This window comes from Octopus bimaculoides, chromosome 20 (assembly GCF_001194135.2).
Source record: "Octopus bimaculoides isolate UCB-OBI-ISO-001 chromosome 20, ASM119413v2, whole genome shotgun sequence".
NCBI classification, from domain to species: Eukaryota; Metazoa; Mollusca; class Cephalopoda; order Octopoda; family Octopodidae; genus Octopus; species Octopus bimaculoides.
This window is the reverse complement of record NC_069000.1, coordinates 23,692,244-23,717,426: the sequence shown is the minus strand read 5'-3', so window position 1 is coordinate 23,717,426 and position 25,183 is coordinate 23,692,244. Positions and strand designations below refer to the sequence as shown.

Genomic DNA, 25,183 nt, shown 5'->3' with positions numbered 1-25,183 from the left:
TATATATATATATATATATATGTGTGTGTGTGTGTGTTCTTGGTATTCTTTCAGAGAAAGTTGTTTTACATCTATTACACTATTTAAAAAAATTTTTATCACCGGGTCAAACACTATAGTTTAGAGGTCATGAACTGACGATGTGAATGTTCCGAGTCCTCTCCCCATTCACCATATTAGCTTACTACAGTATTTGTTGACTTTTGTATGGCCCTTTACTAGTTATCTCCCCGTTAATTTTTATTTACTTTTTTAATATCACTAAACTGAACAATTACCAACAATTCTTAATGTCTTTCAAGCAGTGAACTTAATGGTGTATTAATCGAAGCAACCACTCTCCTTTTACAACCTTATATCTAAGGTTGTGATGCTGTAAAGTATACACATTCCCCAGCCCGCTTCTCCACTGAATAGAATTTGTAACCCATTTTCCACTGGTTGAACTGAGGCGTTTGTAGCATAATGTATCTTTAGTAGCTTGTTTAATCTCTTTGTTATCCTGACTGTTTCACACATACTACTTTTTTTCTGAATGCTTTACGTTTTTATTTTGAATATGATATCAGGACGTTGAGCACCTAAAGCAGCCCTATTTAATGCAAGCTCTTTCTCCCGGCTTTGCAATATGAGTCCTCTTCCTTAATATTTTCTAAAACAGTTAAAAAATCATCAACTACTAAACAAGAAATCTACAGCTTTATATTAATGTATATCAATGTGTAAATCAGCAATAAGGCAAACTTTGAAATGTTTAACACCAAATCATGTGACTGGTTATATCACCACACGACCCCTCAGCTCCCCATTCTACCCCTAATCTGTCCAGCAATGAAATCATCTGCTCCCTTTATTACAAAGTTTTCGTATTTTTAATTGGATTGAAGTTTTTGTCTAAATTGTTTAAAAATATCTATGCCACCCTAAGTGATTACCTCATTTCCTGAGTGTGAAAGTATTGCAGGGCATAATCATGGAACTTTTAATCAAATAGATTCTCTTCATTTAAATTCTTGCTCTTTTTTTTTTTTCCTTTCTTTGAAAGTAATCATATCAGAGAAAGTAGAGACTATTCCTTTATAGGCATTCCCAAATCTTTAAGTTCAATACTTTTGATATTTAGCTTAAAATTGTGTTGGTCGAAGCCTGTAAGAAAGATTTAGATGAGAGAATTCTAATGGAGCTGCACTCCTAGTGAAGAGTAAGGTAAAGCTTTTAGCTGAAAATCTGGTCAAGATGAAGGAGGATTAACAAACAAAATTAGGCAAGGTTGGACAGTATTTATGACCTCTGCAGGTTTTTGTAAACTGATGCCCAGCCCAAAGATCTGCAGGAAAAAAAAAATGTGGGAAGAAGTAACTGAGGTGTCTGGTTTGAATGCTTGCAATATGCTGAACATATTTTCATAAGACCTGGAAGCAAGGAACAGCATTTGTTTGATGGTGATGTTTATTTATAACCATCAAGGGATGTTGAGACAAGGACACAGATGTGTGTTTGTGTGTGCGCACATAAATATGACTATTTTCTCTCAGTTTCTGCCTAACAAGTCCACTCACTAAGCTTTGTTTAGCCTGGGGCTATAGAAGACACTTGCCCAAAGTACCATGCAGTGTAAGTGAACCTGAAATCATGTGATTGGGAAGTGAAGTTTTTAACACAAACACATGTGTGTGAGGCCATCACAAGATGTAATCTTATTGTGAGGCTTTTCATTTATAGTGACTTCATTTGTTCAAAAATGGGAAGGGTTTAATGTAACCTGTATTGAATGTAGTTTTGTGCTATTGAGATATCCTTATTGTAATTCGTTTTTGAGGACTCTATTTGTAGCATGAGATGTCCTGGTGGCACTTGTGTATAGAAGGGTAAACGAGAATGAAGAGTATTATCTTCTGCATTGAATTGTTTGTGGTTATTAGTAACATTGGGAAGGATGTTGAAGGCATAATCAGTTGTTTTTGTATCCAAAATTTGATGAGCTGGAAAGACTGCCATCAGTACAGACTGTGATGGAGCAGTGTGATAAGAAACTTTTGATGTAAAAACAAGATGAAGAGTGTCTGCAGTATACAATTTAAAATGGTGGGAGTTTAAAACTATGAGTTGTGAGGCTTTTGTGTTTGATTAGTTATCTTTCAAGATCATGGTGAGTGTGTGGTTTAAAAGTTATTCTTAAGAATTATATATTTTTCTGATTTAAATGCTTCTGTCTTTTCTAGCAAAAGCACAAGGTCTGAAATTTGAGTGAGGTTAGTTGATACCATCAAGCCCAGTATTTGATTGTTACTTTATTTTTTTCAATCTCAAAAGGGTGTAAAGCGAAGTTGACTTCAGTAGGATTTGAACACGGAATGTAAAGTACCAGAATTAAATAACAAAAGGCAGATTTTCTGATGCTTCATTATTTTATTTGTATTATTTTGTCCTGTAATTTGAGAAGGAATAGCAATTGTTGTGTAATCAATAACACAGTTGTCTGGCAAGCTAAGGATACATGATTCAAGAGCTGTCAGTGGGCCTATTGCTTTTTTTCTTTTTATCTGCCGCAAATTGGTGTTAATGAGGTTTCATATTTATTATTATTGTTGGAGTTATTGAAGGGAAGTTGCAAACTGTAATTGCTGAAATTTTTGTTATTGTTATTGTAGTTAATGCTGCTATTATTGTTGTTACAGTATTTTACCATTTGTGTCCATCCTGACCTAATAATGAGCCATGGAGGGTCAACTGACCCATGTGCTGCAGTTCATGTTACTTCTATTGGAAAACTAGGGCCAGATGTCAACAAGGACCATTCAAAAACAATTGGAAGCTTTATCCATGAAACTTTAAATATTCCAATGGACAGGTTTGTTTTCTTTGTTGTTGTTGAATGAACTTTGCAGGATTTTATTATTTAATCCTTGATTAGCCCTAATCCACCAAATCTATGATCAAATATGATGTAAACATGACCATTCAGTCTTTTTCCTTGATGTAGATATCTACTACATTAATGTTAAACAACCTTATTCAGCAAGTCCTCCTTTTAAGATGGTAAAATTTGATTTGAAGAAAATTTGGTTGTTCTTTCTAGCAAGATAACTGACTGTATATAAGCTCTCTCATTGGTATGTTTTTGTTGTTGATGTGTGAACTGTTCAGATTTTCACTATCTGTTATACATAAAGTAAATGCTTGTCAGCAAGAAGTTGATTACTTTACTTGGAAGAAAATTCTAGTAAGGTTCAAGCTGAATGACTCTTACACTCCTACTACATGGAGTCCAGTAAGAATGTATGATCATGTGCATAATACCAACATGGCCCTCTATTTCTGAAAGGCTTTTCAGTTTGCTGGCATAACTAGTCAATTGAAGAGCAATCAGATGAAACTGCAATTTGGATAAGCAGTCCCTGTTTATCTCAAATAACATATATATATACATGTGTGTGTGTGTGTGTAGATATATATGGCTATATATATAGATAATGGGTCAGTGGTTAGTGTCAGGCCCACAATCGTGAGGTAGTTTGATTCCCAGATCGGGTTGTGTGTTGCGTTCTTGAGCAAGACACTTTATTTCACAATGCTCCAGTTCACTCAGCTATAGAAATGAGTTACGATGTCACTGGTGCCAAGCTGTATTGACCTTTGCCTTTCCCTTGGATAGCATTGGTGGCATGGAGAGGGAAGGCTGGTATACATGGATGACTGCTGGTCTTCCATAAACCTTGCTTGGACTTGTACCTCAGAGGGTGACTCTCTTGATGCAATCCCATGGTCATTCATGACTGAAGGGGGTCTTTATATACAAGTATGAGAAAGAGACATCTACTGTAATGATTGCACTCTCTGTTCTAATTTGCTGATTGATGTGTCTTGAGTAAGATGTCTTATTTTTCACTTTTAGGTTTTACATACAATTCAACGACGTACCTCCTGCTAGTGTTGGTTATAATGGTACAACATTTTAAAATGTTACCTGAAACTTCAAACCAAGTCTCAAATTATACAGAAGAAAATGTTAAAGACATTGAAAAATATACAAAGAAAATAGTAAAATAAAAAATATGAATTATTTTTGTTTTTTTAAAATTTTATTTTTTAAGATCAACCAATAATAAATTGCTAAGTTTTTCCTTTGTTCACAGAACTACATTTTTCCTGAATCCCACCTTCACACTTCCATATATGTGTACTAATCAACATACGAACCTCATTGTTTTCTTGTTTCATTGGTTCTTTTGTCGTAAGATCAATTTTGAGTTGTATTCTTACTTTCGTGTATTTTCTCTTTTTTTTTTCTGGTGATGCTTGGTCATTTTCCATGTAGAGGAATCTTTTTTTTTTGCTTTGGTGTGTCTTTGGTCATATAAGTTGTAACGTATTCTCTTGATGTATTTGTTAATGTTTTTTTTTTTTTCATATGGTTTAGTCACATGAGTGGATTTAATTCAATCATGCCCCCAATCTTTAAATTTTGGCATTGGTTTGTAAGTCTTGTAGTAATCTACTCTAAGTATTGCATCTCTCTTCTGCATGATGGTCCATAGTTCAGTGTTGCTTATGTTGAGAAATGGTGTTCTTTTTAGTATTCTTTCCAGTTGATGTCTAATGTTTATGCATGTTGGTGCTCCCTCCAGGATACATTTTGCTTCTTTGTTGTTGTTTGAAACTGCATTTCATCAGTGTAGATTAGTGTTTTGTCAATGCAGCTTCCAAATGTAAAATTATCTGATACTTGGCAACATACATTCTTCCACAGTTCATGAGTCCATTCTGTATTGAACACAGTATGTAACTTTTTCTAGAATTGCTGACACCCATTATGTATAGTCTTTTTTTTTTTTTTTTGTAGTATTTTGTGACAGATTTCAAATGTGTGTTGTGCAAATTTAGCTACGTCAATGTTGTGATATTGTAACCATTTGTCCAATATGTTTAGTGATGTTTGTACATCCCAGTATTGGTTGTTTGCATTTGCAAGGAAGAATTCTTTTTTCTCTCTTATTTACTCTCATATTGGTGTTTAGTTCCAATGTGAATTCCTGTTGCTGCACTTTGTATGATGGTGCTGAGGTTTAGTATAAATGCTGTCCCATGTTTCTTTGTATTTTTGTTTACGTGAAGTTTTTACAGAGTGTTGCATTTTTTCAGGAGTTTTTTTAATAAAGTCGTATTTCTTACCTTGTACAATGTCTTGGTTTTTTATTATGTGCTCTTCATCACTTTCCTCTTGTAAAACATTTTTTTTTAGTCTGCATCAAGCATGTTTTCCACAACAACCCAATGTTTTTTGGTGTCTGTGGTGAGGTAACTAGCAAATCTGTATGGATTGAATATTTTTTGACCTGATAGTTTGTAAGGTTTGTTTCCTCTTTGTAGTAGTAACCTTTTCACCACCATGAAGTTGTAGTTGTTGTTGGGGTGCTCTCTGTGCCATGTGATCACATGAAAGTGGTGTGTTGGAGCAGTGTTTAAAGTTTTCAGATGTCATTCCAGTTGCTATTCCTGCATCAATTGTTGGTATTTTTTGTGGATGGCTGATGCAAGCATAATTTGATTCAATTTTAATGAAATATGTAGTTTCGAAAGTAAAGTATAATGTTGATCTGTTTGGTTTCGGGAATAGAAGGGCACTTAATTAATATAATTTCTGGTGGGTCCTCTGCTGTGTATACCACATTGTTTATTAGTGTTCTGTCTGCTACTGTGTATATTTCAGATGATTGTACTTGTGGGTCTGTTGTTGTCACCGTGGTGTCTTTTCTGCATTCTTGGTAATTGAAAGCTATATCAGACACTTCTGTCATGGCTAAGTCTTGTTTCTTTTGTTCTGACTCTTAGATGATTTCTCTTAAAATTTGATATAGCATTGTTTCCATCTGTTCCATAAGTTGGTGCCATGGATACATCTAGAGATCCATCCAATCTGTAGCTGATATGGTGTTGAATGCTGGAGCAAAATGTATGGTTAAGTTGTCGTGTAAGGTGTTGGTTAGGGGTTTTCATAGTAATGACTTGTTGAACTATTTGTGTACATAGGTATCCCCTTGTCTAATCTTTTTAACTGTGTTCATCTCTCTCCAGTCGTGGAAGTCTGTGATGAAAGTTCTGCTTTCTTGAGTGTCTGCTGTAATTTTGCATTTTGCATTTCTGTTCACTACTGCTATTGGTGCTGAATAACTATTCATATTTCGGTAGGGACATGTGTTGTGCTGTTGTTGGTTGTATTTCCCTTGTTTGGTATGTGAGATAATTTAAGTAGGTTACCAAACCCAATGTATTGACTGTAATCTTTGAAGGTTTCAAGGATTGGAATGACCACTTCGTCATTGTTTTTTCTTTCCTGCTGTAATGTTGTCACTTTCGAAATCTGTGCTTCTTATTCTGTATGAAATTGCATTTGATAGCGATTGTTTGAACTTTATTGGTTTACCAGTAGCGTATGATGTAGTCTTCCGCTTATACTCTTCCCCATCTGAAGTGTCCTATGTTGTGCATTCCTTTTTTCTCGCCATTTGATATTTTGTGAATTTTTCTTTGGCTGTAATCATGTCACATGATTTGATCATGTTTCTAAACTTTCTGCTGAATTTAACTATTTGGGTTTTGTTCCCTGATGGTCTATAGTGTGCTCCTTTCCATTGTTTTCTCCTCTTCTGCCTCTGAATTTTGTGACTGTTGATTTAAGGCCATTGCAGTATCAGTATTATGTCCAGAGACAGCAATATTATTAGTATTGGTTTCTGGCGGTCTGAAGTAGTTATCAAGTCCAAGATAGTGCTTGGCAGTGATTTCTCCACTTGCGCGTATGCCAGTTGGACTGGTCTGTATAGCACATTTGATGAGTTTTTTTTTTTGTTTGCCTCCTGAGTATCTATGTCTATGGGCAGAATCCAAGTAGTGTTCTTTTGCAATTAACACGCTGCTGTTAAGATCAAGTTTGATGTGGCAAGCCTATGTTAAAAAATATTCTGTAGACAGACACATACCAAATGTTGACAAAAGGGCAGAAAATTATCTGTTGGTTGTGCTTGCAACCCAACTAATTTCTTGCACATTTTAACTTAGTGTTGATTTGTCATTTAGGTTTGGAGGCTAATAAATATTTGTTAAACACACACTACTACCTACCATGGTGTATTCTATCTCTTCTTCCTCTAATTGAACTGAGCCAGTCAGAATATAGGGCTTATACAAACTATCAACACTGCAACAAGTCAACTAGCCTACTACCAAGTGTGATTTTACATTTTTTAATTGCAGTTCTTTGAAATGTTTTCTTTTGACTAGAAGGTTTGTAGGAAGCCTTAATTGTTCTATGGAGCAAGAAACTACTGTATAGATGGTACAAAATATTGCCCTCAGTCAATAGTGACTCTTAGTCGTTATTGAGAAAGTAGAAAGTACAATAGTTTAGTTGATTAAGTATTGAACCAGTGTTTGATCTGTAACTAATGATGCTATTGTCAACAAATAGTAATAAGAAAGGTAAAATAATCATGTTATCTACCAACGCTATATATTATAATGCATTCAATTTGTCAGGCAGCAGGACACATGAAAGCAAAGTAAAGACAACTTGATGGGAAGTACTGAACTAACAAAAAAATAGCTTTGGTTGCTAAGAGAGAACTTTTTCACTCTCTCTTTTGCCTGGATTTGCTTTTGTTACATATTTACTACAATTTTTGGTTAGTTGTCTACAAGTCCTCCTTTAACTGTAGTTAGGCTTTTTAAGGTAAGAACAGTTGTATGAGGATGCGTACACATGAAGGTAGTAATTCCAAATAAAAGATGTGAACCTTTACAGCCAACCAGAATATGTTAAGGTTGCAGTTAAGTCTTATGAAATAACAAAACAAAAGGAAACATAAGTTTCAAATTCAATTTGATTTTTATTCATTTTGACAAATAAATATATTGAACAAAGAAATGCCATTGTGTGGAAACAAAGAAAGCATTGAATGTGTTTGTGCATCAACATATATGAAAGATCATTTGACATTGTGATTCATTCTATATCAGAAAAGTATTCTCGACTGAATAAGTTGGGTAAGGACAACCAGCTGAGGAGTTTAAATAGCTCATATCCTACCATCAGTATTTTGCTGTCCTGGGCCAAGGTAGTTAGTTCTTTCCTCAGAAGTTCATTTATAATCACAAGGTCCTAGGTTCAATTTCATTGTATGGCACCTTGGACAAAAATCTGACTTATTTTCAACTCAATCAAGGCCTTCTGAATGAAACTGAAACAGAAACTATGTGGAAGCCTACCAGATAGACTGCACCTATAATTCAAAGTGTCCAGCCTTGTCACACTGATTCTATTAGATTACATTAAAAGAACAAATGTCTATGCAATCCTCAACCACTTACATTGTAATACAATGAGTAGGCAGTTCCACTCACTGATGTTAAAACAGATGCAAGAACCATTAAGTAGGTAAAACAAAGCTGTTTAGCTGAGCTCTATGATCAGTCCTGTTGAATTGACAGATTACTTGTCTTGCAATGCAGAGTTTAATTTTATGAGTGGAAGAAATTACCTGCAAAAGAGCAATATCCTATCCCAAAATATAATTATTTCTCATCCATTTAATGCAAGAGTTCAGCATCGGTAATTTGAAAAGGATTAGCTTGTTAGCATTTATTTGTTTTGAGTCCACTTTAATGATGACAGAATCAGTTTTAAAAAGTCAGTTTTATGTACTTTGATGCCCATACAAAGAAATAAACTCAGCACTACAAGCTAATAAAATACATTTTACAGAAGTCAGGTGTACTTTGTGCCAGGATATGAAATACTGACCCTCTGGTTGACTGACCAAGATCCATTCAACGCAGATAAATTCAACTCTAGCAACAGAATGAAAATCATGAATGTAGATATATTTATTGTGTACTGTCATCTTCCCTTCCCCATTAACAAAGGATGCTTATTTTCATTAGAAGAGAAAAGTAAAAGTGATTTGATTCTTAGAAGGCTTCAGATTTAAGAGTAGAGGCGAAATGTTTGAGGTGCATATCTTCCTCAAGGTTAACAGGAAAAATGGACTGAAACCAGGCCACTGATTCTATTTGTTAGAAGTGAACCCATTCTATATTATTCCTATAAAGAATTTGTGGCTTTTTAACATAATTGTATATCAGTAAGACTCTTTTGTAAATACTGGTTTCTGTTTAATAACTCTCCATCATAGAATATCTTACGAAATGTTTGGAGTGCATTTATTTTGCATATTTGTGAAGGAAGCTACAATAATATTTATAAGAGAAAAGTGCCCCAGTATTAGTGTATGTTGGTCTCTTGCTCGATTGAAATGATTAGTTCAATTTGTATGTTCACTAAATGGTAAATTTATAGAAGACATCAATCTTCATTTAGTGTAGAAACCATGTTATGAGGTTCAGCTCTCTGCCAATTTTGAAGTTACTCATCAATGAATGACTTCAAAATTTACTGACAGATGAGGTATCAACTTTAACAATTTAATTCACAAAATTTGCAGAAAGTCTGTTCAGACAGACATGACTTGAACCAGTTAATGATTATGAGTTTACCAGCAGCTAAATACATATACATTAAAAGACCCCCTTCCCATACTGTAGGACTCAAATTGAACTGTGTGAAATGATAAAAAAAAAAAACTCTTATATATGATTACTATATGCTGACTATTATCTCTATAACTAACAGAACTACTTCAGAGGCTAACTTGCTGGTTCAGCAATATGAATATAATTTAATTTGTTGATCATAAGACAGATAGTTTTGCTTAAGTGAACAACATATAGAAACGGTGATTTCTAACATGCCATACACTTGGGAGGAGTTTGTCAAATCAACCCTCGTACACAACTGGTATTTTATTTTATTAACATTACAGGATGACAGATAGAGTTGATCTCAGTGAGATTTAGACTCAGAAGGTAGAGTTTTGTATGTAAATATTGCAACAAATAAAAAATTTACAAGAACAGTTCTCAATAACAGATGTTATAATAGTTGATTAACTTCAGCCCAGAACATGGCTGGTACTTTATCTCATTGACATTGGAAAGAACACAGGCAGAGTTGATGCTGGCAGGATTTGAACTCAGAATGTACAGATCATTAAATAGATGCTGTAACAAATTAAAAGCAAACAATAATAGTTCTCTAAAATATTTGTACAAGAATCTGAGAAATGTCTGATTTTTTAAAGAAAATAATAAAACAGAAAATTTAAATATAATGGACGGTACATATTAGTACATAAGAGTAAATAAATAAATGAATATGTGTGCATGAAAAGATATTTCAAATGATCAAATGAAAATTAATGATGTTTGATCTGGTATATTTGTGTTTGTATACTTAATAGAACCTAGGGTAGTTATAGTGATGGTAGCACAAGCATTGTTTACATCTTCACCACCATCATTATTATTATTTTAATGACCATTTGATATAAGATATTACACAATTAACAATGATTATAAGAATTAGCAGAGAAAAAAAAGCCTGTGTGTACGAATTCATATGAAGTTAGTGATTCACACCTTTGTTACTCAGATTTTATCACTTGATACAGTCTTCAGGTAAAATGAAAAAAAAAATGTTACGTGAATGGCCATATTGAATAAGAAACTCACTAGTGACAAAATGAAGCACTAGATTTCTACAAATAAATATACTCTACAATATGTATTCAGTAACCCAAAAATGCATGTGTATGTGTGTGTATAGGCTCATTTCTTTAGTGAGGGTCACTGAGATAGTTAACTTTCTGCAGAATGAGAGAGAAATCTATTGGTTCTCAAAGCACTAGTGTTGTTTTTCCAAAAGAGAGTCCTGATCAAGCAGACCAATGATCAAAGGTGTTCCAGCCATACTATGTCTTTTATTCAGACATATCTATATATCCAATGTGCCCCTTCTTTTTTATTTAGATGCTAAGATGTGATTATAGAGGGGACTGGTGAACTAATCACTTAGAGGCTCCTTCATTATTGCTTAGCCCCAAATTAGGCTTGATTGAGCATATTTAAAATCAAAAGCTTTCCAACTACGACCAACCCGTCTTTCTTTTCAGTCATTGTGTATCTTGTACTACATTATCCAATGTCATCTTAGATCTCATCTCTTTTAAGATAGTAGTGTAATTTACTGTTGTTTTTTAATCCGGTGGAGTGACCATAATCAGACTCTTGTTGCCTCATGCTTCTGTGGTGGTAGTTGTGATGGGTGGTGTATATGGAAAAGTAAATGTCGAAATAGAAGAGTTCTCCATAAAATATTGGTTTCAAATTTTGGCACAAGGCCAGCGAGTTTGGGGATGAGGGTAAGTCAATTACATCAACCCCAGTACTCAACTACTTATTTTTATCAACCCTGAAAGAATGAAAGGCAAAGTTGACCTTGGCAGGATTGGAACTCAGAACATGAAGACAGACGAAATACTGCTAAGCATTTTGCCTGGTGTGCTAAAAATTCTGCCAGCTCAGTTTTAATTAATTTTTTTTTAAATGTAGGTGGAGTTCAGCCCCTTCTGGTTCATGTCTCTAATAAAATACACAAACTATGATGTTTCAATTAATTTTGAAAATAATCAAGAATTTCAAGGTTCTGAATAAAATAACTTTGTTGTTATTACACTGGTCTTTGGTACATAATTTGTATCGCCTCTTTATTTAAATAGAAATACTTTAAAATGGACAGTATTATATCACAGAATCAAAAGTATCTCAAATGTGTTGGCATTGAAAAGATTGAATCAAAAACAAAAAAGAAGGGGAAAATGTTTTTCCTACAAGCTTTCACAAACAAATCCATTGTTGACTATTGTGTGAATTTAGTTTTGTTGTTATTCTTCTTATTTAAGTTTAAGAGTTTTTTTGTTGCTACTTTTGTTTACCCAAAACGCCTTACATAATTAATTTGGCCTAAGTTTTAGTGTCATTACTCTTACAAAACAGACTGAAATGTGTTCAACAACAAATTAACAACTTTTCTTTCCTGCGCACACACACACACACACACACACACACACTCCAATTTAATTTAAGAACATCAGAGAAATAAAAACAATTTTAAAAAAATATTAGGTGATAATGGAAACCATTAGAATAAGAAATACAGAATTTTGTGAAAATGCTGAGAAGTTAGAAAAACAAATCAAGTTTTTGCAGTTGAGTTTTCATGTAAGCACAGGTGGGTGGGTGAGTGGGCGGATGGTGGTGGTAAAAAGTGTAAAACACCATATTAAGTGCAATGCAGTATTTGATATCATCTCTCTGAGTTCTAGGTTCAAATTCTATCTCAAGAAGAGAAAGAAAGAATGTGTGTGTGTGCATGTGCGCACATGTGTACAAGATAGTATGAATGCTTCGGAAATACTGAGTCTTAAAGCTTTAAAAGAGAGATGAAAGCCACTTCATCAAACTTAAACATAACACTGTCCCCCTCTTACTCCAACCACCACAACTTCTGCAACTCAATATGTTCTACAAAAACTACAGGACACACCATAAAACTAATTGAATCAAGTCAATTAAATCAATGTAAGAATATGTATTTAGCCTTACTCTAAAATAATTCTGAAATTACATCTCCACTGTTTATTAGAACTGCATATTCTTTTTGTCTATTGTCAGGGCTTTAAACCTTCTTCTTCATGCTGAAACTAATTTTCAGCAACACCTAATATAGATCTCATCAGTGAATTGTTGCTCTTTCCTGTTTCAGTATTTGTTCCAGCTCCTGGTTCTGAGATCAAGTCCCACTGAAGTTAGTTTTGCCTTCCATCTTTCTAAGATTAATAAGATAAAATGCCAGTCAAGGACTAAGGTCGATATAATTGACTGTTTCCCCCTTCCAAATCTCTGGGCTTCTTCTTTTGTAAGACATTATTCAAGGTGCAAGCTGGCAGAATTGTTCTTATAGCATCTAATACTAATTTACATAAAACACCTCGATATTTCATTTATTTATTATATAATTTATATTTTTTTTTAAAAATCTCTAAGTGCCGTGCTAACATTTCTAATGGTAATTTTTTAATAATAATAATAATTATTATTTTTAACAAGGCTACAAATGTTGCTGGCTCTAATACTTGACTGGTTCTCTCAACCCCAGAAGGATGAAAAGCAAAATAGAACTTTAGTGTGATTTGAATACAGAATGTAAAAAACTAGAACAAATACCACAAGGCATTTTGTCTGATGCTTTAATTATTCTGCCAATCCATTGTCCTATTTCATAATAATAATTTCTACTATAGGCACAAGCCCTGAAATTTTTATGAAGGGACTAGTTAATTACATTAACCACAGTGCTCAACTGGTACTTATTTCATCAACCCCAAAAGGATAAAAGGCAAGGTCGACTTTGGTGGAATTTCAGCTCAGAACGTAAAGAAGGCTGAAACGTCAGTAAGCATTTTGTCCAGCATGCTTACAATTCTGCCAGCTTGCAGCTTGAATAACTTCTTACAAAAGAAGAAGCCCAGAGATTTGGAAGGGGGAAGCAGTTAATTATATCGACCTTAGTACTTGACTAGCATTTTATCTTATTAATCTTAGAAAGATGGAAGGCAAAACTAACTTCAGTGGGACTTGATCTCAGAACCAGGAGCTGGAACAAATACTGTTAAGCATTTTGTTTGATATTCAAACAATGCTGCAAAACAACTACTTTCTTTACTACTACTACTACTACTACTACTACTACTACTACTACTACCAATAATAATAACAATTTATTTATTTATTAATAACGATTTCTTTATCAATAATGATAGCTTCAAATTTTGGCACAAGGCCAGCAAGTTCGGGGAAGGGAATGAGTCGATTACATTGATCCCAGTGCTGAACTTGTTTTATCGACCCTGAATGGATGAAGGGCAAAGTCAACCTTGGCAGAATTTGAACTCAGAACATCAAAACAAATGAAATACTGCTAAGCATTTTGCTTATTGTGCTAACAAATCTACCAGCTTGCCACCTTAATAATAATAATAATAATAATAATGATGATGATGATGATGATGATGATGATGATAATTTCTATCAGGTACAAGGCCAGAAGTTTTGGGGGTGAGAATTTAATTATGTTGAAATTATATCAGTACTTCACTGGTACTTTATTTTATCAACCCTGGAAAGATGAAAGTCCAAGTCAACCTTAGAAGCATTTGAACTTACAACACAAAAGAGATGTAACAAAAATACCACTTAAACTGATAAAGAGTCTCTGCATGATCACTCAACATGCTAGAAATAGCAGCCACCAAATCTCTCTCAAAAACAAGTTACTGGATTATGTGGTGTCGCCTGGGTTTCCTTCACATAGGATACAAAAACAAAAAACAGGAGAGTCACAGTTGGAATGCTTTTGATCATAAGTCTGATTAATCAAGGTTGACTTGTGATAAGACAATAACAGCAACAAAAGAAAATACCACAAGATATTCTGTGTCCAATACACTGTTGATTCTACAAACTGATAGCCCTTTTCGTAGTAGCAGTAATAATAACAATAATAATAATAAAAATGATGATAATAATAATGTCTTCTACTAAAGGTACAAGGCCTGAAATTACATTGACTCCAGTGTTTTACTAGCACTTAATTTACCCCCACCCCCACCCCCACCAAAGGATGAAAGGCAAAGTTGACCTTGATGGAATTTGAACTCAGAACAGAAAGACGGACGAAATGCCACTAAGCTTTTTGCCCGATGTGCTAATGATTCTGCCAGCTTGCTGTCTTAATAATAATAATTATAACCTTTTCTACTATAGGCACATGGCCTGAAATTTTGGGGGAGGTAGGCTAATCGAGTACATTGTTCTCAGTACCCAACTGGTACTTATTTTATCACTCCAAAAGCACGAAAGGCAAAGTCAACCTTGGTGAAATTTGAACTTAGAATGTAAAGAGCAAAAAGAAATGCCACTAAGCATTTTATCTGGTGGAGTAATAATTCTGCTAGTTTGCCACCTTGATAAACATAATAATAATAATAATAATAATAATAATAACGGCAGCAATTAAGAAAATTTTGATTATATTATGAATTCTTCAAATTATTTTTATGATTTTCTTTTTTCATGTTCTCTTACAAACCAAGTAGAGAATAAGATTTTGATTCCTGGTTGTAACCAGTTCATTTCACTTAAAATGCTAATGACTTTGCATTTCACACAATCTCATATTTGTCTTTCTATTCTCAACAATTGAGCTTTTTGTGATAAGGTCAATTTTACACTTTTTATCAAAAATAAATCAATATAAAGTGTATATATGTGCATGTGTGTGTGTGTTTGTTTTTATTTATAGTTATATATATAAACACTCACTCATTGGTTGATGAAGGCTCACTCAATACATTTAGGTAAAGTATCACATTTAGTTTTACAATGAAAAGGTTGACAGTAACTTTAAAGATACCCTGTTGTTGGCTTTGTCAGACATTCTGAGGAAGCCAATGACATCAAAGCAGCAAAGGCACAGTGAACCTTTCCTTTGTAACAGTGTGTGTGTGTGTGTGTTGTGTTGTGTTATGTAACAAATAGATATGCTGAAAGGAAAAAAAAATCAAATTTAGCAAAACTTAAAAAATAAATAAATAAAATAAAGTATAATCAGTCAGTTAAATATATTCCAATAACATTATTTTGTCAGCTTTACCATTAATCTTGTAACAGAAAAGATTGGAAAGACATTTGAGATTCATTAAAAGAAGGACTAGGCAGGAAAAAGATTACAAAAGAAAAAGTAAAAAAAAGAAAATGAAAATATGAGCAGGAATGGTTGTGTGCACTATAAGACTTCAAACCTAATTATTATAGTCACACCTCAGTACAATTAAACTTAGACCAGATTCTACAAGATCTCAACAATTGTAAGGTCAATTGTAAGAAGAGCAGACAGCTTTAAAACCAAGAGTTTCAATAATTTGTAAATGTTGAAATATGCAAAATCTGTCCCAACATGCTTGGGAGCATGGACAAAAAGAAGTCTATGAAACAGTATCTGTGTATTTAACTAAATCATAAACATAGCAGTTTTCTATCCAAGTAAACATCATTCACACATATTTCATGGCCATACCAGTGCATCCATCTTAACAATAACAACAATATCAAATTTGCCTATCCAATGGATCACACTTAAAACTTATTTTTCCATTCCGAGATATTCACAATGTCTTCTGTTCAAAATTATAAATAACTTCATGTTTTTGATGCGTGTGTGTGTGTGTGTGTGTAAGAGAGAGAGAGAGAGACAGACAAACAGATAGAGAGACAGAGACAGCGAATGTGTGTGTCTGTGTGTGCAAGGATAAATTGGGGGAAAATAAATGAATTTTTTAAAATTACCTATCTAAATACATTAATATTAAGCTGGAGTAATTTATTTCAAGTAAAACATAAGTGGTTTAGTAGTGTCATGTTAATTTATAATTCTTCAAATTTGCTAGATTTTCCAATCCACTAAAATCTACATAAATTAGCATGAGGAGTCAATAAGAGTCCCTGCATGGTATTTTGGCCAATTAAGAAATAGCAGTTGAATCTTCCTCAAACCACACCCAACCATCTCAAGAAGAGGAAAGGCTCACTGGACTCGGTAGTTGAGTGAGGCTGTAAACAATGGGACCCCTATGTAGTACATAGCAGTACCACTGTTGGCTTTGATAGCCATGGGTACATTATGTCTGAATAAAAAAATGGAATGGTCACATATGGAATGCTTGATCTGGGCAAACCTTGAGTGAGGAATAAACAACCACCTACTCTTGCATAAAATAATAAATGCAAGAAAATGTTTTAAATTATGTAAAAGAAAAGCTGGAGGTAAAGGGGAAAAAATAAAATTCTCTTTTGCTTTCTGAATGAGAAGAGTGAAGAGGTTGAGCATACCTAAATGAACGAGTAACTAATAAATTCCTTGACTGCAACCAGTTCACTAGGTCACATATATAGAGATAAATTTCATTTGGAGGACAACTGAATAACTTGTGGTTTTGTTTAGCATTAAAGAGAGTTATGGGAGAAGTCAATGTGGGGAAAATCATCATCATCATTATCGTCACTACCATCATCAGCATCATTAACATTCTTGGCATAGAAAACAAGCAAGTGGGGTTGCTTGTGTAATTCCCTTGGCTTGCTTATTGTAACAGCCAAATCTCCCTCAACTAACCGCTGATGAATGTCTTTTGAATGAAGGAGTGGAGAATTATGTATGTAAGATTTAAAATTAAAAAATAATAAAAACAATAAAAGACAAAGATGACCAATTATTTACATTATTTACATTTGATGGATATTTGTCCTCATCTTGTTTGTTGTTAACACAATGTTTCGGCTGATATACCCTCCAGCCGAAATGTGTTAACACCATACAAAATGAGGACAAATATCCATCAAATGTAAGTAATGTACATAATTCCTCATCCCTTAAATATAGAACTGAAAGATGTCCAATGTTAAAAATAATGATGAACACTACTCCTCTGATTAAACTTTGCTCTCAAAGAAGTAACCAAAGCAACAAATGACAACTGCAGCAGTAGTAGCAGCCACCACCACCACCACCACCACCACCACTATTGTCATCATAAATATAGCTTAAAGGTTGTATTATGACTGTTATCTTGTGCCAAGATTAGAAATCATCATCAGCAGTAGCATTAGCAGCAGCAGCAGCATGCAAATTAAAACTAAAAAAAAAAGGTTAGTTTCAATTTCCATTATTGAATTATCCTTTGGGATAATGGAACAGTCAATATAAAAATTAAGTTTTAAGTGTTGCAGTTTATCTGATGAGTGTGATTCAATCCCCAAATCACTCTCTCTCTCTCTCTCTCTCTCTCTCTCTCTTTCTCTTTCTATACACACACACACACACACACACACTAGTTCAAGTGGAATGAGCAGGCATCACAAGAACATAGACTAGGAGAACATCCTTAGCAGGGAGAATGGAATTAGAGTTTGACTTGAAAATCTGAGAATGTTACAGCATACTACAGGCACAGAAGAAAGCAAGAGGGTACAACAATCAAGACAAAGTCACTAGTTTGATTATATTAATATGTAGTAATGGTTTCAAATTTTGACACTAGGCCAGCAATTTCGGGGGAGGGTTAAGTCGATTACATTGACCGCAAGGCTCAATTGGTACTCATTTTATCGACCCTGAAAGGATGAAAGGCAAAGTCGGCCTTGGCAACATTTGAACTCAGATGTAAAGTCAGAAGAAATACTGCTAAGCATTTTGCCCAGTGCAGCTAATGATTCTGCCAGCTCGCTGCCTTATATCAGTATATAATAATGATAATTCCTCATTCCAGAAATTTATAGCAAATTAATGACTTATATGGTGAAGAAATGAAATATCAGAATACAGCTGAAGCTGTGAAATCACAGTGTATATTTATATTTCCATATGTATTCTCTTTTAGGGGTAAAGTATTATATATATATATATATATATATATATATATATATTGCTTAAAGAAAGTGGAGGAAAAGTACTGTATTTGAGGAAGAGAAGTGCAGTGTATGTATATCTTAGACTGTGAAGAGTAGCATGTGTATAATTTTATTGGAGTGTGGAGCAATGGGAATATATTTTGTGATATGAAGAGCAGTGTGTGTATACTTCACGGAAGTCCACTGGCACTATGTGTATATGGGGGTCAGGATCGCATATCTTTCAGGCAACATTGGCTAGCAACACTCTACAAAAGCAGTTTCCTCAAACAAATCACTGCAACTTATCAAAACAAATATTTGCCATATGTCTGATAGAATGGTGGGATTTGGAAAGATAAATGGTTAAAGTAGACAAGAGTGTGTGTGTGTGTGTGTGTGTGTACAGACACAAACACATACATTACACTCATTGACAAATGCCTTAGACTTAAAAGTAAAAAATGAACAGGTAAAGGCAGAAGGCAAGGGATGGAATAAGAGAAGTCTGTGACAATTGTTTCTAACATAGACACAAGGCTTCAAATTTTGAGGAAGAAGATTAGTTAATTCAAGTAACCATAACATGTGACTGGTACACTGAATTACCAATCCAGAAAGGATAAAAAATATAGTCAACCTAAGTGGGATTTGAACTCAGAATGTAAAGAGCCATAACTAAACCCTACAAAGTATTGTGTTCAACACTCTAACGATTCTGACAGCCCACTGCTCTAGAAACTTGTAATAAAGAAAATTCTACAAAGTCAATTAAAAAGATAAAATGTAATAGCTTGTTTTTTTTTTAAAGTAAATTAATAAAATTAAGAGAGGGAAACTTGATGAAAAATAGTTTCAAATTAATATTACATTTTAAAAATATATATAAAAAAAATTATATCTGAAGGCAGTGCTCCAGCATTGCCTTAGCTGTGATAGCTAAAACAAAGTACAAATAAAAACTAATCTGAAGTTTCTCTTAAATTTTTGAAATAAAGAAATTGAAGAGTATACTTGCAAAAGTGAGTTAAATTTGTTTTAGAAAGATATTTCCAATGCAAATTGGCAATATAGGAATGGAAACAAAAGTAAAATAATGGTTTACAATTTTGCGTTATATATTAATATTTCAGGCTGTGCATTTTGCACCTGCTCCTTACACATGTCCATATATGTATGTGTGTGTGTGTACAGTACAGACCTAAGCTTGTCCTGACATAGGATTTTTAAATCCGAAATATTGAAATATAAGGTAAAAATGTAAATTATTGCTTTTGTTTTACATTTGTTTTCATCTCTAATATTTCTAAGTTGCATTCTAGTGGCTTTCTTGAAACACTTTTAAGAAAACATCTATCTATCTATATATATTCTTGTTCTTTAGGAATTTTTTTAAATAAAAAGTTAAAAAGTGTGAAGTAAAATGTAGTAGGTAGGGGGAGGATGGGAACCACAGTCCAATATTATTTTTTGTTTGGAGACAGGTAAATCTCTAAGTGAAGTTGTAAACAACAATTAGATGTTTATCTGTTAACAATGTTGGTATTTTAGAAATTTTACATAAAAAATTTTTTTAAATGGTCACATAGTAGATATAGACATAAATAATTTAACATTATATTAGATTTAAAATTTTAAGAAAATAATAAAACTAATAAAATGTTATTGTTGGTGTTCCTGGTTCCAGTCTAAAAAACCTACTGTGCGACCAGGAGGGAGAGCTTTACAAGTCATACAGTTTGCACGTAACTTCTGGATACAGTAGGCAGGTATATGCCACTTGTCCATTATCAATATGGTCTGCATATTGTTCGTCTCCGTGCTATTGGTGTATGATGCTGATGATGACACAAGGCGTGCCCCATGTGCACGCACTAACTCCCCAATTTCGACCCGTGTCAAGTAGTAGATATCCTGTAGTTCAAAGCAGCCTTTCCCTAGATACCAGATATGACCAGTTGTGCTCTTGTGTGGGTGGTAGTCTGTCTGTTTGACTGTCTCCACTAAACACTGCAGCACCCCGTAATCATCTGGGCTAAGAGGTAATACCTTGATAATATCAATATGTCCAATGAGCTGGAGGTTCTTGAAGTTTGCCTGCACACCATTGTGCTCCAAAACGTCAAGGAAATAGCCATCAGAATCACAGCAAGTCGGTAACATTTTCACCATATTCTCCTCATGGCGTCGAGTAATTTCAAGGCCTATTTCTTCCTTCAAACTAGGAATTTGATAAAAGTCTACTTCATCACTAAGTTGCTGTAATTCTACCAGACTATCAGGCAGGTGAATTTTACTTGTGCGAAGAAAATTTAAAATATATCTGGAAAGTGAAAAAAAAACAAAAAACATTTTACAAAGTGATTAAAAGATGAATACAAAGTAAAATAGAACAAAAAAAAAATAGAAAGAGAATAAAATAAATCCTTGCAAGAAAATGGAGAATGATGGAATATTAACAAGTGGAATTGGAAAGTAATGGAGAGAAATAATGAGAGGGTAGGTAGAGAGAGAGAGAAAGAGAGAGAGGAAATAGAATTTTAACAGTTGTAATAGTAAAAGTTATTGTCGGACAAGAATTAGTTGATGGAATAAAAACAATAGACACTGCAATAGTAATGAACGCAGACAACTATTAACATAATCTTCATATTGACAAAGTTCTGAAGACTATAAATGGAACTATCCCAGCATATAACATGAAAGCTTCCAAATATACTATCCTCTCTTTTTAATCTCACCTTCAACAATGTAATGAATCTTTGAATGGCCTAGTGGACCACATTTTGAACTCTACTATTAACAATGTGGTTGTTCATGAATATAAGAAAAATATACAGAGAGTGACTGTCATAAGTCTTATGGTAACACTGTAAAACAACTATTGAGTTGATATGTAAATATCAATGTAAGCTACAGGGTGGGGCAGAAAGCATGGACATTTTTGAAAAATTCACAAAATCATTAATTTTAGCTGCAAACAAATTTTAATGACATCTTTATGTTCATATTGAATTAGCGTTTGTCAAAAACAAGTGTGGAAAACAACATTCATCATGTAGTGTCTGTTTTCATTGATGCATTTCTGAAGGCGTTCTTGGAAGTTGGCCTCCACTCTCTCCAGCATTGCTCTGTCGATTTGGGCAACTTCCACATGAATAGCTTCCTTCAAATCATCCAGTGTACAGGGCTAATGTGTATACACGCATGCCTTAAGGTTTCCTCACAAGAAATAATCACACATGGATAAATCAGGGGACCAAAGAATGTCAGCAAACCTGGAAATGAGGTGGCCACCGAAGAGAGGGCGAAGAACGTCCATTGATCTCTGGCTGTGTGGGCTGTCGGCTGTCACCCCACCCTACTGAAATCACACATCTCAAATAGGCACACGTTTTCATCATAATTCAAGCACAAAAAAGTTGTTTATCATCTTGATGTAACACTCAGAGTTCACAGTAACAGCATTTCCATTATTGTCTTCAAAAAAGTAAGGACCAATGATGGTAGCTTTTCCAGCAGCACACCAGACTGTCACTTTTAGGCTGTGGTCTTTCATGCAGTTCTCTTGGATTTTCAAGAGCCCAGTAACAACAGTTCTGTTGATTCGCCATACCATTGAGATGAAAATGAGCTTCGTCACTCATTAACAAAATGAGGTTGCCATTTGCCTCAAAAATTGCTTCCATCTGATGTGTGAAGTTAAGCCACAGTCTTATGGTTTCAAGTGTTGCCCAATGGCCAGTTTGTACGAGTGGAAATGCAGGACTTCATGCAAAATATACCTTACTGATCGATTACTGATGCCAAGTTCAGTGGAATGCCTGCAAGCAGAGTGATTCGGACTATGCATCAAAGCTTGTCTGACATGTTCCACATTTTCTGGGTCCCATACTATTCGTGGCACTCCCACCGGTCTCCTATTCATTAGGGTACCTTGTGTACGAAGTGCATTCACTCAATGTAAGATTATGTTACGGGTGGGAACAGCCTGACTTTGGTCAACGTTGAAGTAGCACCAAAACTCATGCTGAACTGCTGTGACAGACTTCACATAACTGTTGTAGGCAAATATGTGATGCTCTATCATCCACAGCACCATGGCTTCATCTAAAAAGTAAAAAATGCTAAGACACCATGGAATGAATGGTACCTGTCAGACATATGTCCCACCCACTGGGGCTGAGTAATAGCCATTTCAAAAATGTCCAACCTCTCTGCTCCATCATGTATTTTAAAATAATCTACATATCAGATAAAAAGGAGATTAAAAAATCCAAGCCGGATCCTCAGTAAGCACTCCTGTGAATACTGGCTAATAAAGTGTATAGAGTGTATATATGTGGATGGTTCATCTTAAAGAAAACTACCTTCGCATTACATAATGACTACCTTATTGCATAAGCTTTACCAATGTATATTCATTACTCTGAACAAGGATAGCACTTTGTGATCTTAAGATGACTAGACAAAATAGAGACCAGACCAGAATGGGTCATAGCAGGCAAGGATATACAAAACAAGAGCAAAATAGACAATGCCAGGCCAAAACTGATAAGCCAGGTCAAGAGAGATCAGGGTAAGATTTAACTGGTAGAAATTTAACATTGGATATATGCTGAGAAGTTTTTTACTGCCAGTGCTGTCTGTAGCCATGGTAAGCATGTTCACTAGTTTGGAGTTCTTTCTGTGCATTATAAGTCTTCCATGCTTTAATTTCTTTTTACACCCTCCACTACATCTTTTGTCAGGGCTGAACACTTGTTCCATTGTTACTGTTTAATCCCAGGTCAGCCATGACTGAGCTGGTTAATGAATAAAGACATTCCCGTCATAGCTCTTCTATTTTCTAAATAAAGACATTCCCGTCATAGCTCTTCTATTTTCTAAGTTTTGTTTATCTAGAATTGCCCAAAATTGCCCCTTTTTTAATGTAGTCAGTTGTAATTCAAAGGAGATTTGGCTGTTATTTCTAACAGGTCAACCGTACGGTGGCTAGCTTGTTAGCTCAACTTAAACCATTATTCAATGGCAAACTTTCAATACAGAATAAATTTCTGAATTCTAAAACAAAAAATAAGCTATACAAAAATACTCAAACTAAGTTGGGAGTAATTTTAAAAAAGAAACCAACAAAACAACAAAGAATTTTAGACTTAATAAAACTTACCGAAACAGTTTTCCATCTCGATCAATAAAGTAGTTTCCATCTTTGTCTTTGGCCGAAGGCAAGTCACCTTCAAACATACGAGCTAGCATTGATTCTGAGTAGCTGACCAATGTGAGATAAGAGGTAGTGTAAATCACCCCACCTACATTCAGGTTGACAGGGTCAGAGCTTTTTCTACCATTATTAAGTCTTCAAATAGAGAAACAAAACAAAACAGTCAAATATTTAATTATAGATTAGTGTTGACATAATTTCAAACTGCAGCTACTGCAGATGATGATGATGATGATGATGAAGGCAAAGTTAACTCTCAGCAGGAGTAAGTTTGCCTTTCATCCACTTGAGGATTAGTAAAACAGCTGGAACAAATACTGTAAGGCCTGATGCCCTAGTAATTATACCAATCTGTTGACCAAATAATAATTTCTAATTTAGGTACAAGGCCAGCATTTTTGAAGGGAGAGGATCAGTAAATTACATCAACCTCAGTACTTGACTGGTATTTAATTTTATGGGCCACAAAAGGTTGAACAGCAAAAGTGACCTTGACAGGATTTGAACTCAGAACATGAAGAGCTGTAACTAAATAGTGCAAAGCATTTTATCTGATACTCTAATGATCCTGCTGTCCATCACACTTAATTGTTTTTAACATAAGTACAAAGACAGCAGTTTTGAGGGGAGGGAGGGTTAACTGATAATATCAAACCTAATACTGGACTGGTACTTAATGTTATTGACCCCCAAGAGGATAAAAAGCAAAGATGGACAAGGCAGGATTTCAATGCATGGGCACTTTTTTCAAGGTGTTAATGATTTTGCCAATCCTTTCTTACAAACCCACCAATTTTGGCTGGTGGGGTAGTTTTTGGTGCATTAGTCAATTAGACCAATCCAGTACTTGATTATGTATGGTACTCAAAATGTAAAAATGCTTTTTTTTACGAACATTTTTTGAAGACAAACCAAAGTAAAATCATTTTTTGTTTATCATTGCAATGAGAAATCGAAATTTGAAATCACAAACACTAAAAAAATAAAACATGGAAAATGGTCTTTCATGTCAAAGAATAACTTGTATATATAAAAATGAGAATGTGTGTATGTCTGTCTGTCTGTTTGTGTGAATCCCTAAAACTCAAGAACTCCACAACTGATTTCATTCAAATTTTACACATGCCTTACTTAGAGTCCATGCAGTGTCATGGGTGCCAAAAACATTTTCAACTTCTTACTTAATGCGATAAGAGCAATCTCTTATCTCTTACACTATTTCAGTATTACATCTCTATTGTATAGTGAGATAATACTTTCAGTTTGAAAGAAGTCTGTCCTGATCGTTGCCAGTGCCGATGGACTGGCTCCTGTGCAGGTGGCACGTAAAATACACCATCGCGAGCGTGGCCGTCGCCAGTACTGCCTGACTGGCTCTCGTGCTGGTGGCACGTAAAACACCCACTACACTCTCGGAATGGTTGGCGTTAGGAAGGGCATCCAGCTGTAGAAACTCTGCCAAATCAGATTGGAGCCTGGTGTCGCCTCCTGGTCCACCAG

General features: G+C 34.6%; 2 protein-coding genes across 3 annotated transcripts in view; one reads left to right on the top strand and one right to left on the bottom strand.

The window, feature by feature from the left end:
• LOC106879456 (macrophage migration inhibitory factor) overlaps window positions 1-4,065 on the top strand; it is a 33,949-nt gene extending 29,884 nt beyond the window's left edge. For both annotated transcript variants that reach the window (XM_052975015.1, XM_014929019.2), the window contains exons 2-3: window positions 2,679-2,851; window positions 3,896-4,065. In XM_052975015.1, coding sequence (XP_052830975.1) covers window positions 2,679-2,851; window positions 3,896-3,959 — 237 coding nt within the window. In that variant the 3' untranslated portion in view covers window positions 3,960-4,065. The remainder of the gene's footprint in view (window positions 1-2,678; window positions 2,852-3,895) is intronic.
• A 3,797-nt stretch (window positions 4,066-7,862) lies between these two features.
• LOC106879449 (uncharacterized) overlaps window positions 7,863-25,183 on the bottom strand; it is a 37,778-nt gene continuing 20,457 nt past the window's right edge. The window contains exons 2-3 of the mRNA XM_014929005.2: window positions 23,630-23,818; window positions 7,863-20,782 (exon numbers count right to left, since the gene is read on the bottom strand). Of these exons, the coding sequence (XP_014784491.1) occupies window positions 20,122-20,782; window positions 23,630-23,818 (850 nt within the window). The 3' untranslated portion in view covers window positions 7,863-20,121. The remainder of the gene's footprint in view (window positions 20,783-23,629; window positions 23,819-25,183) is intronic.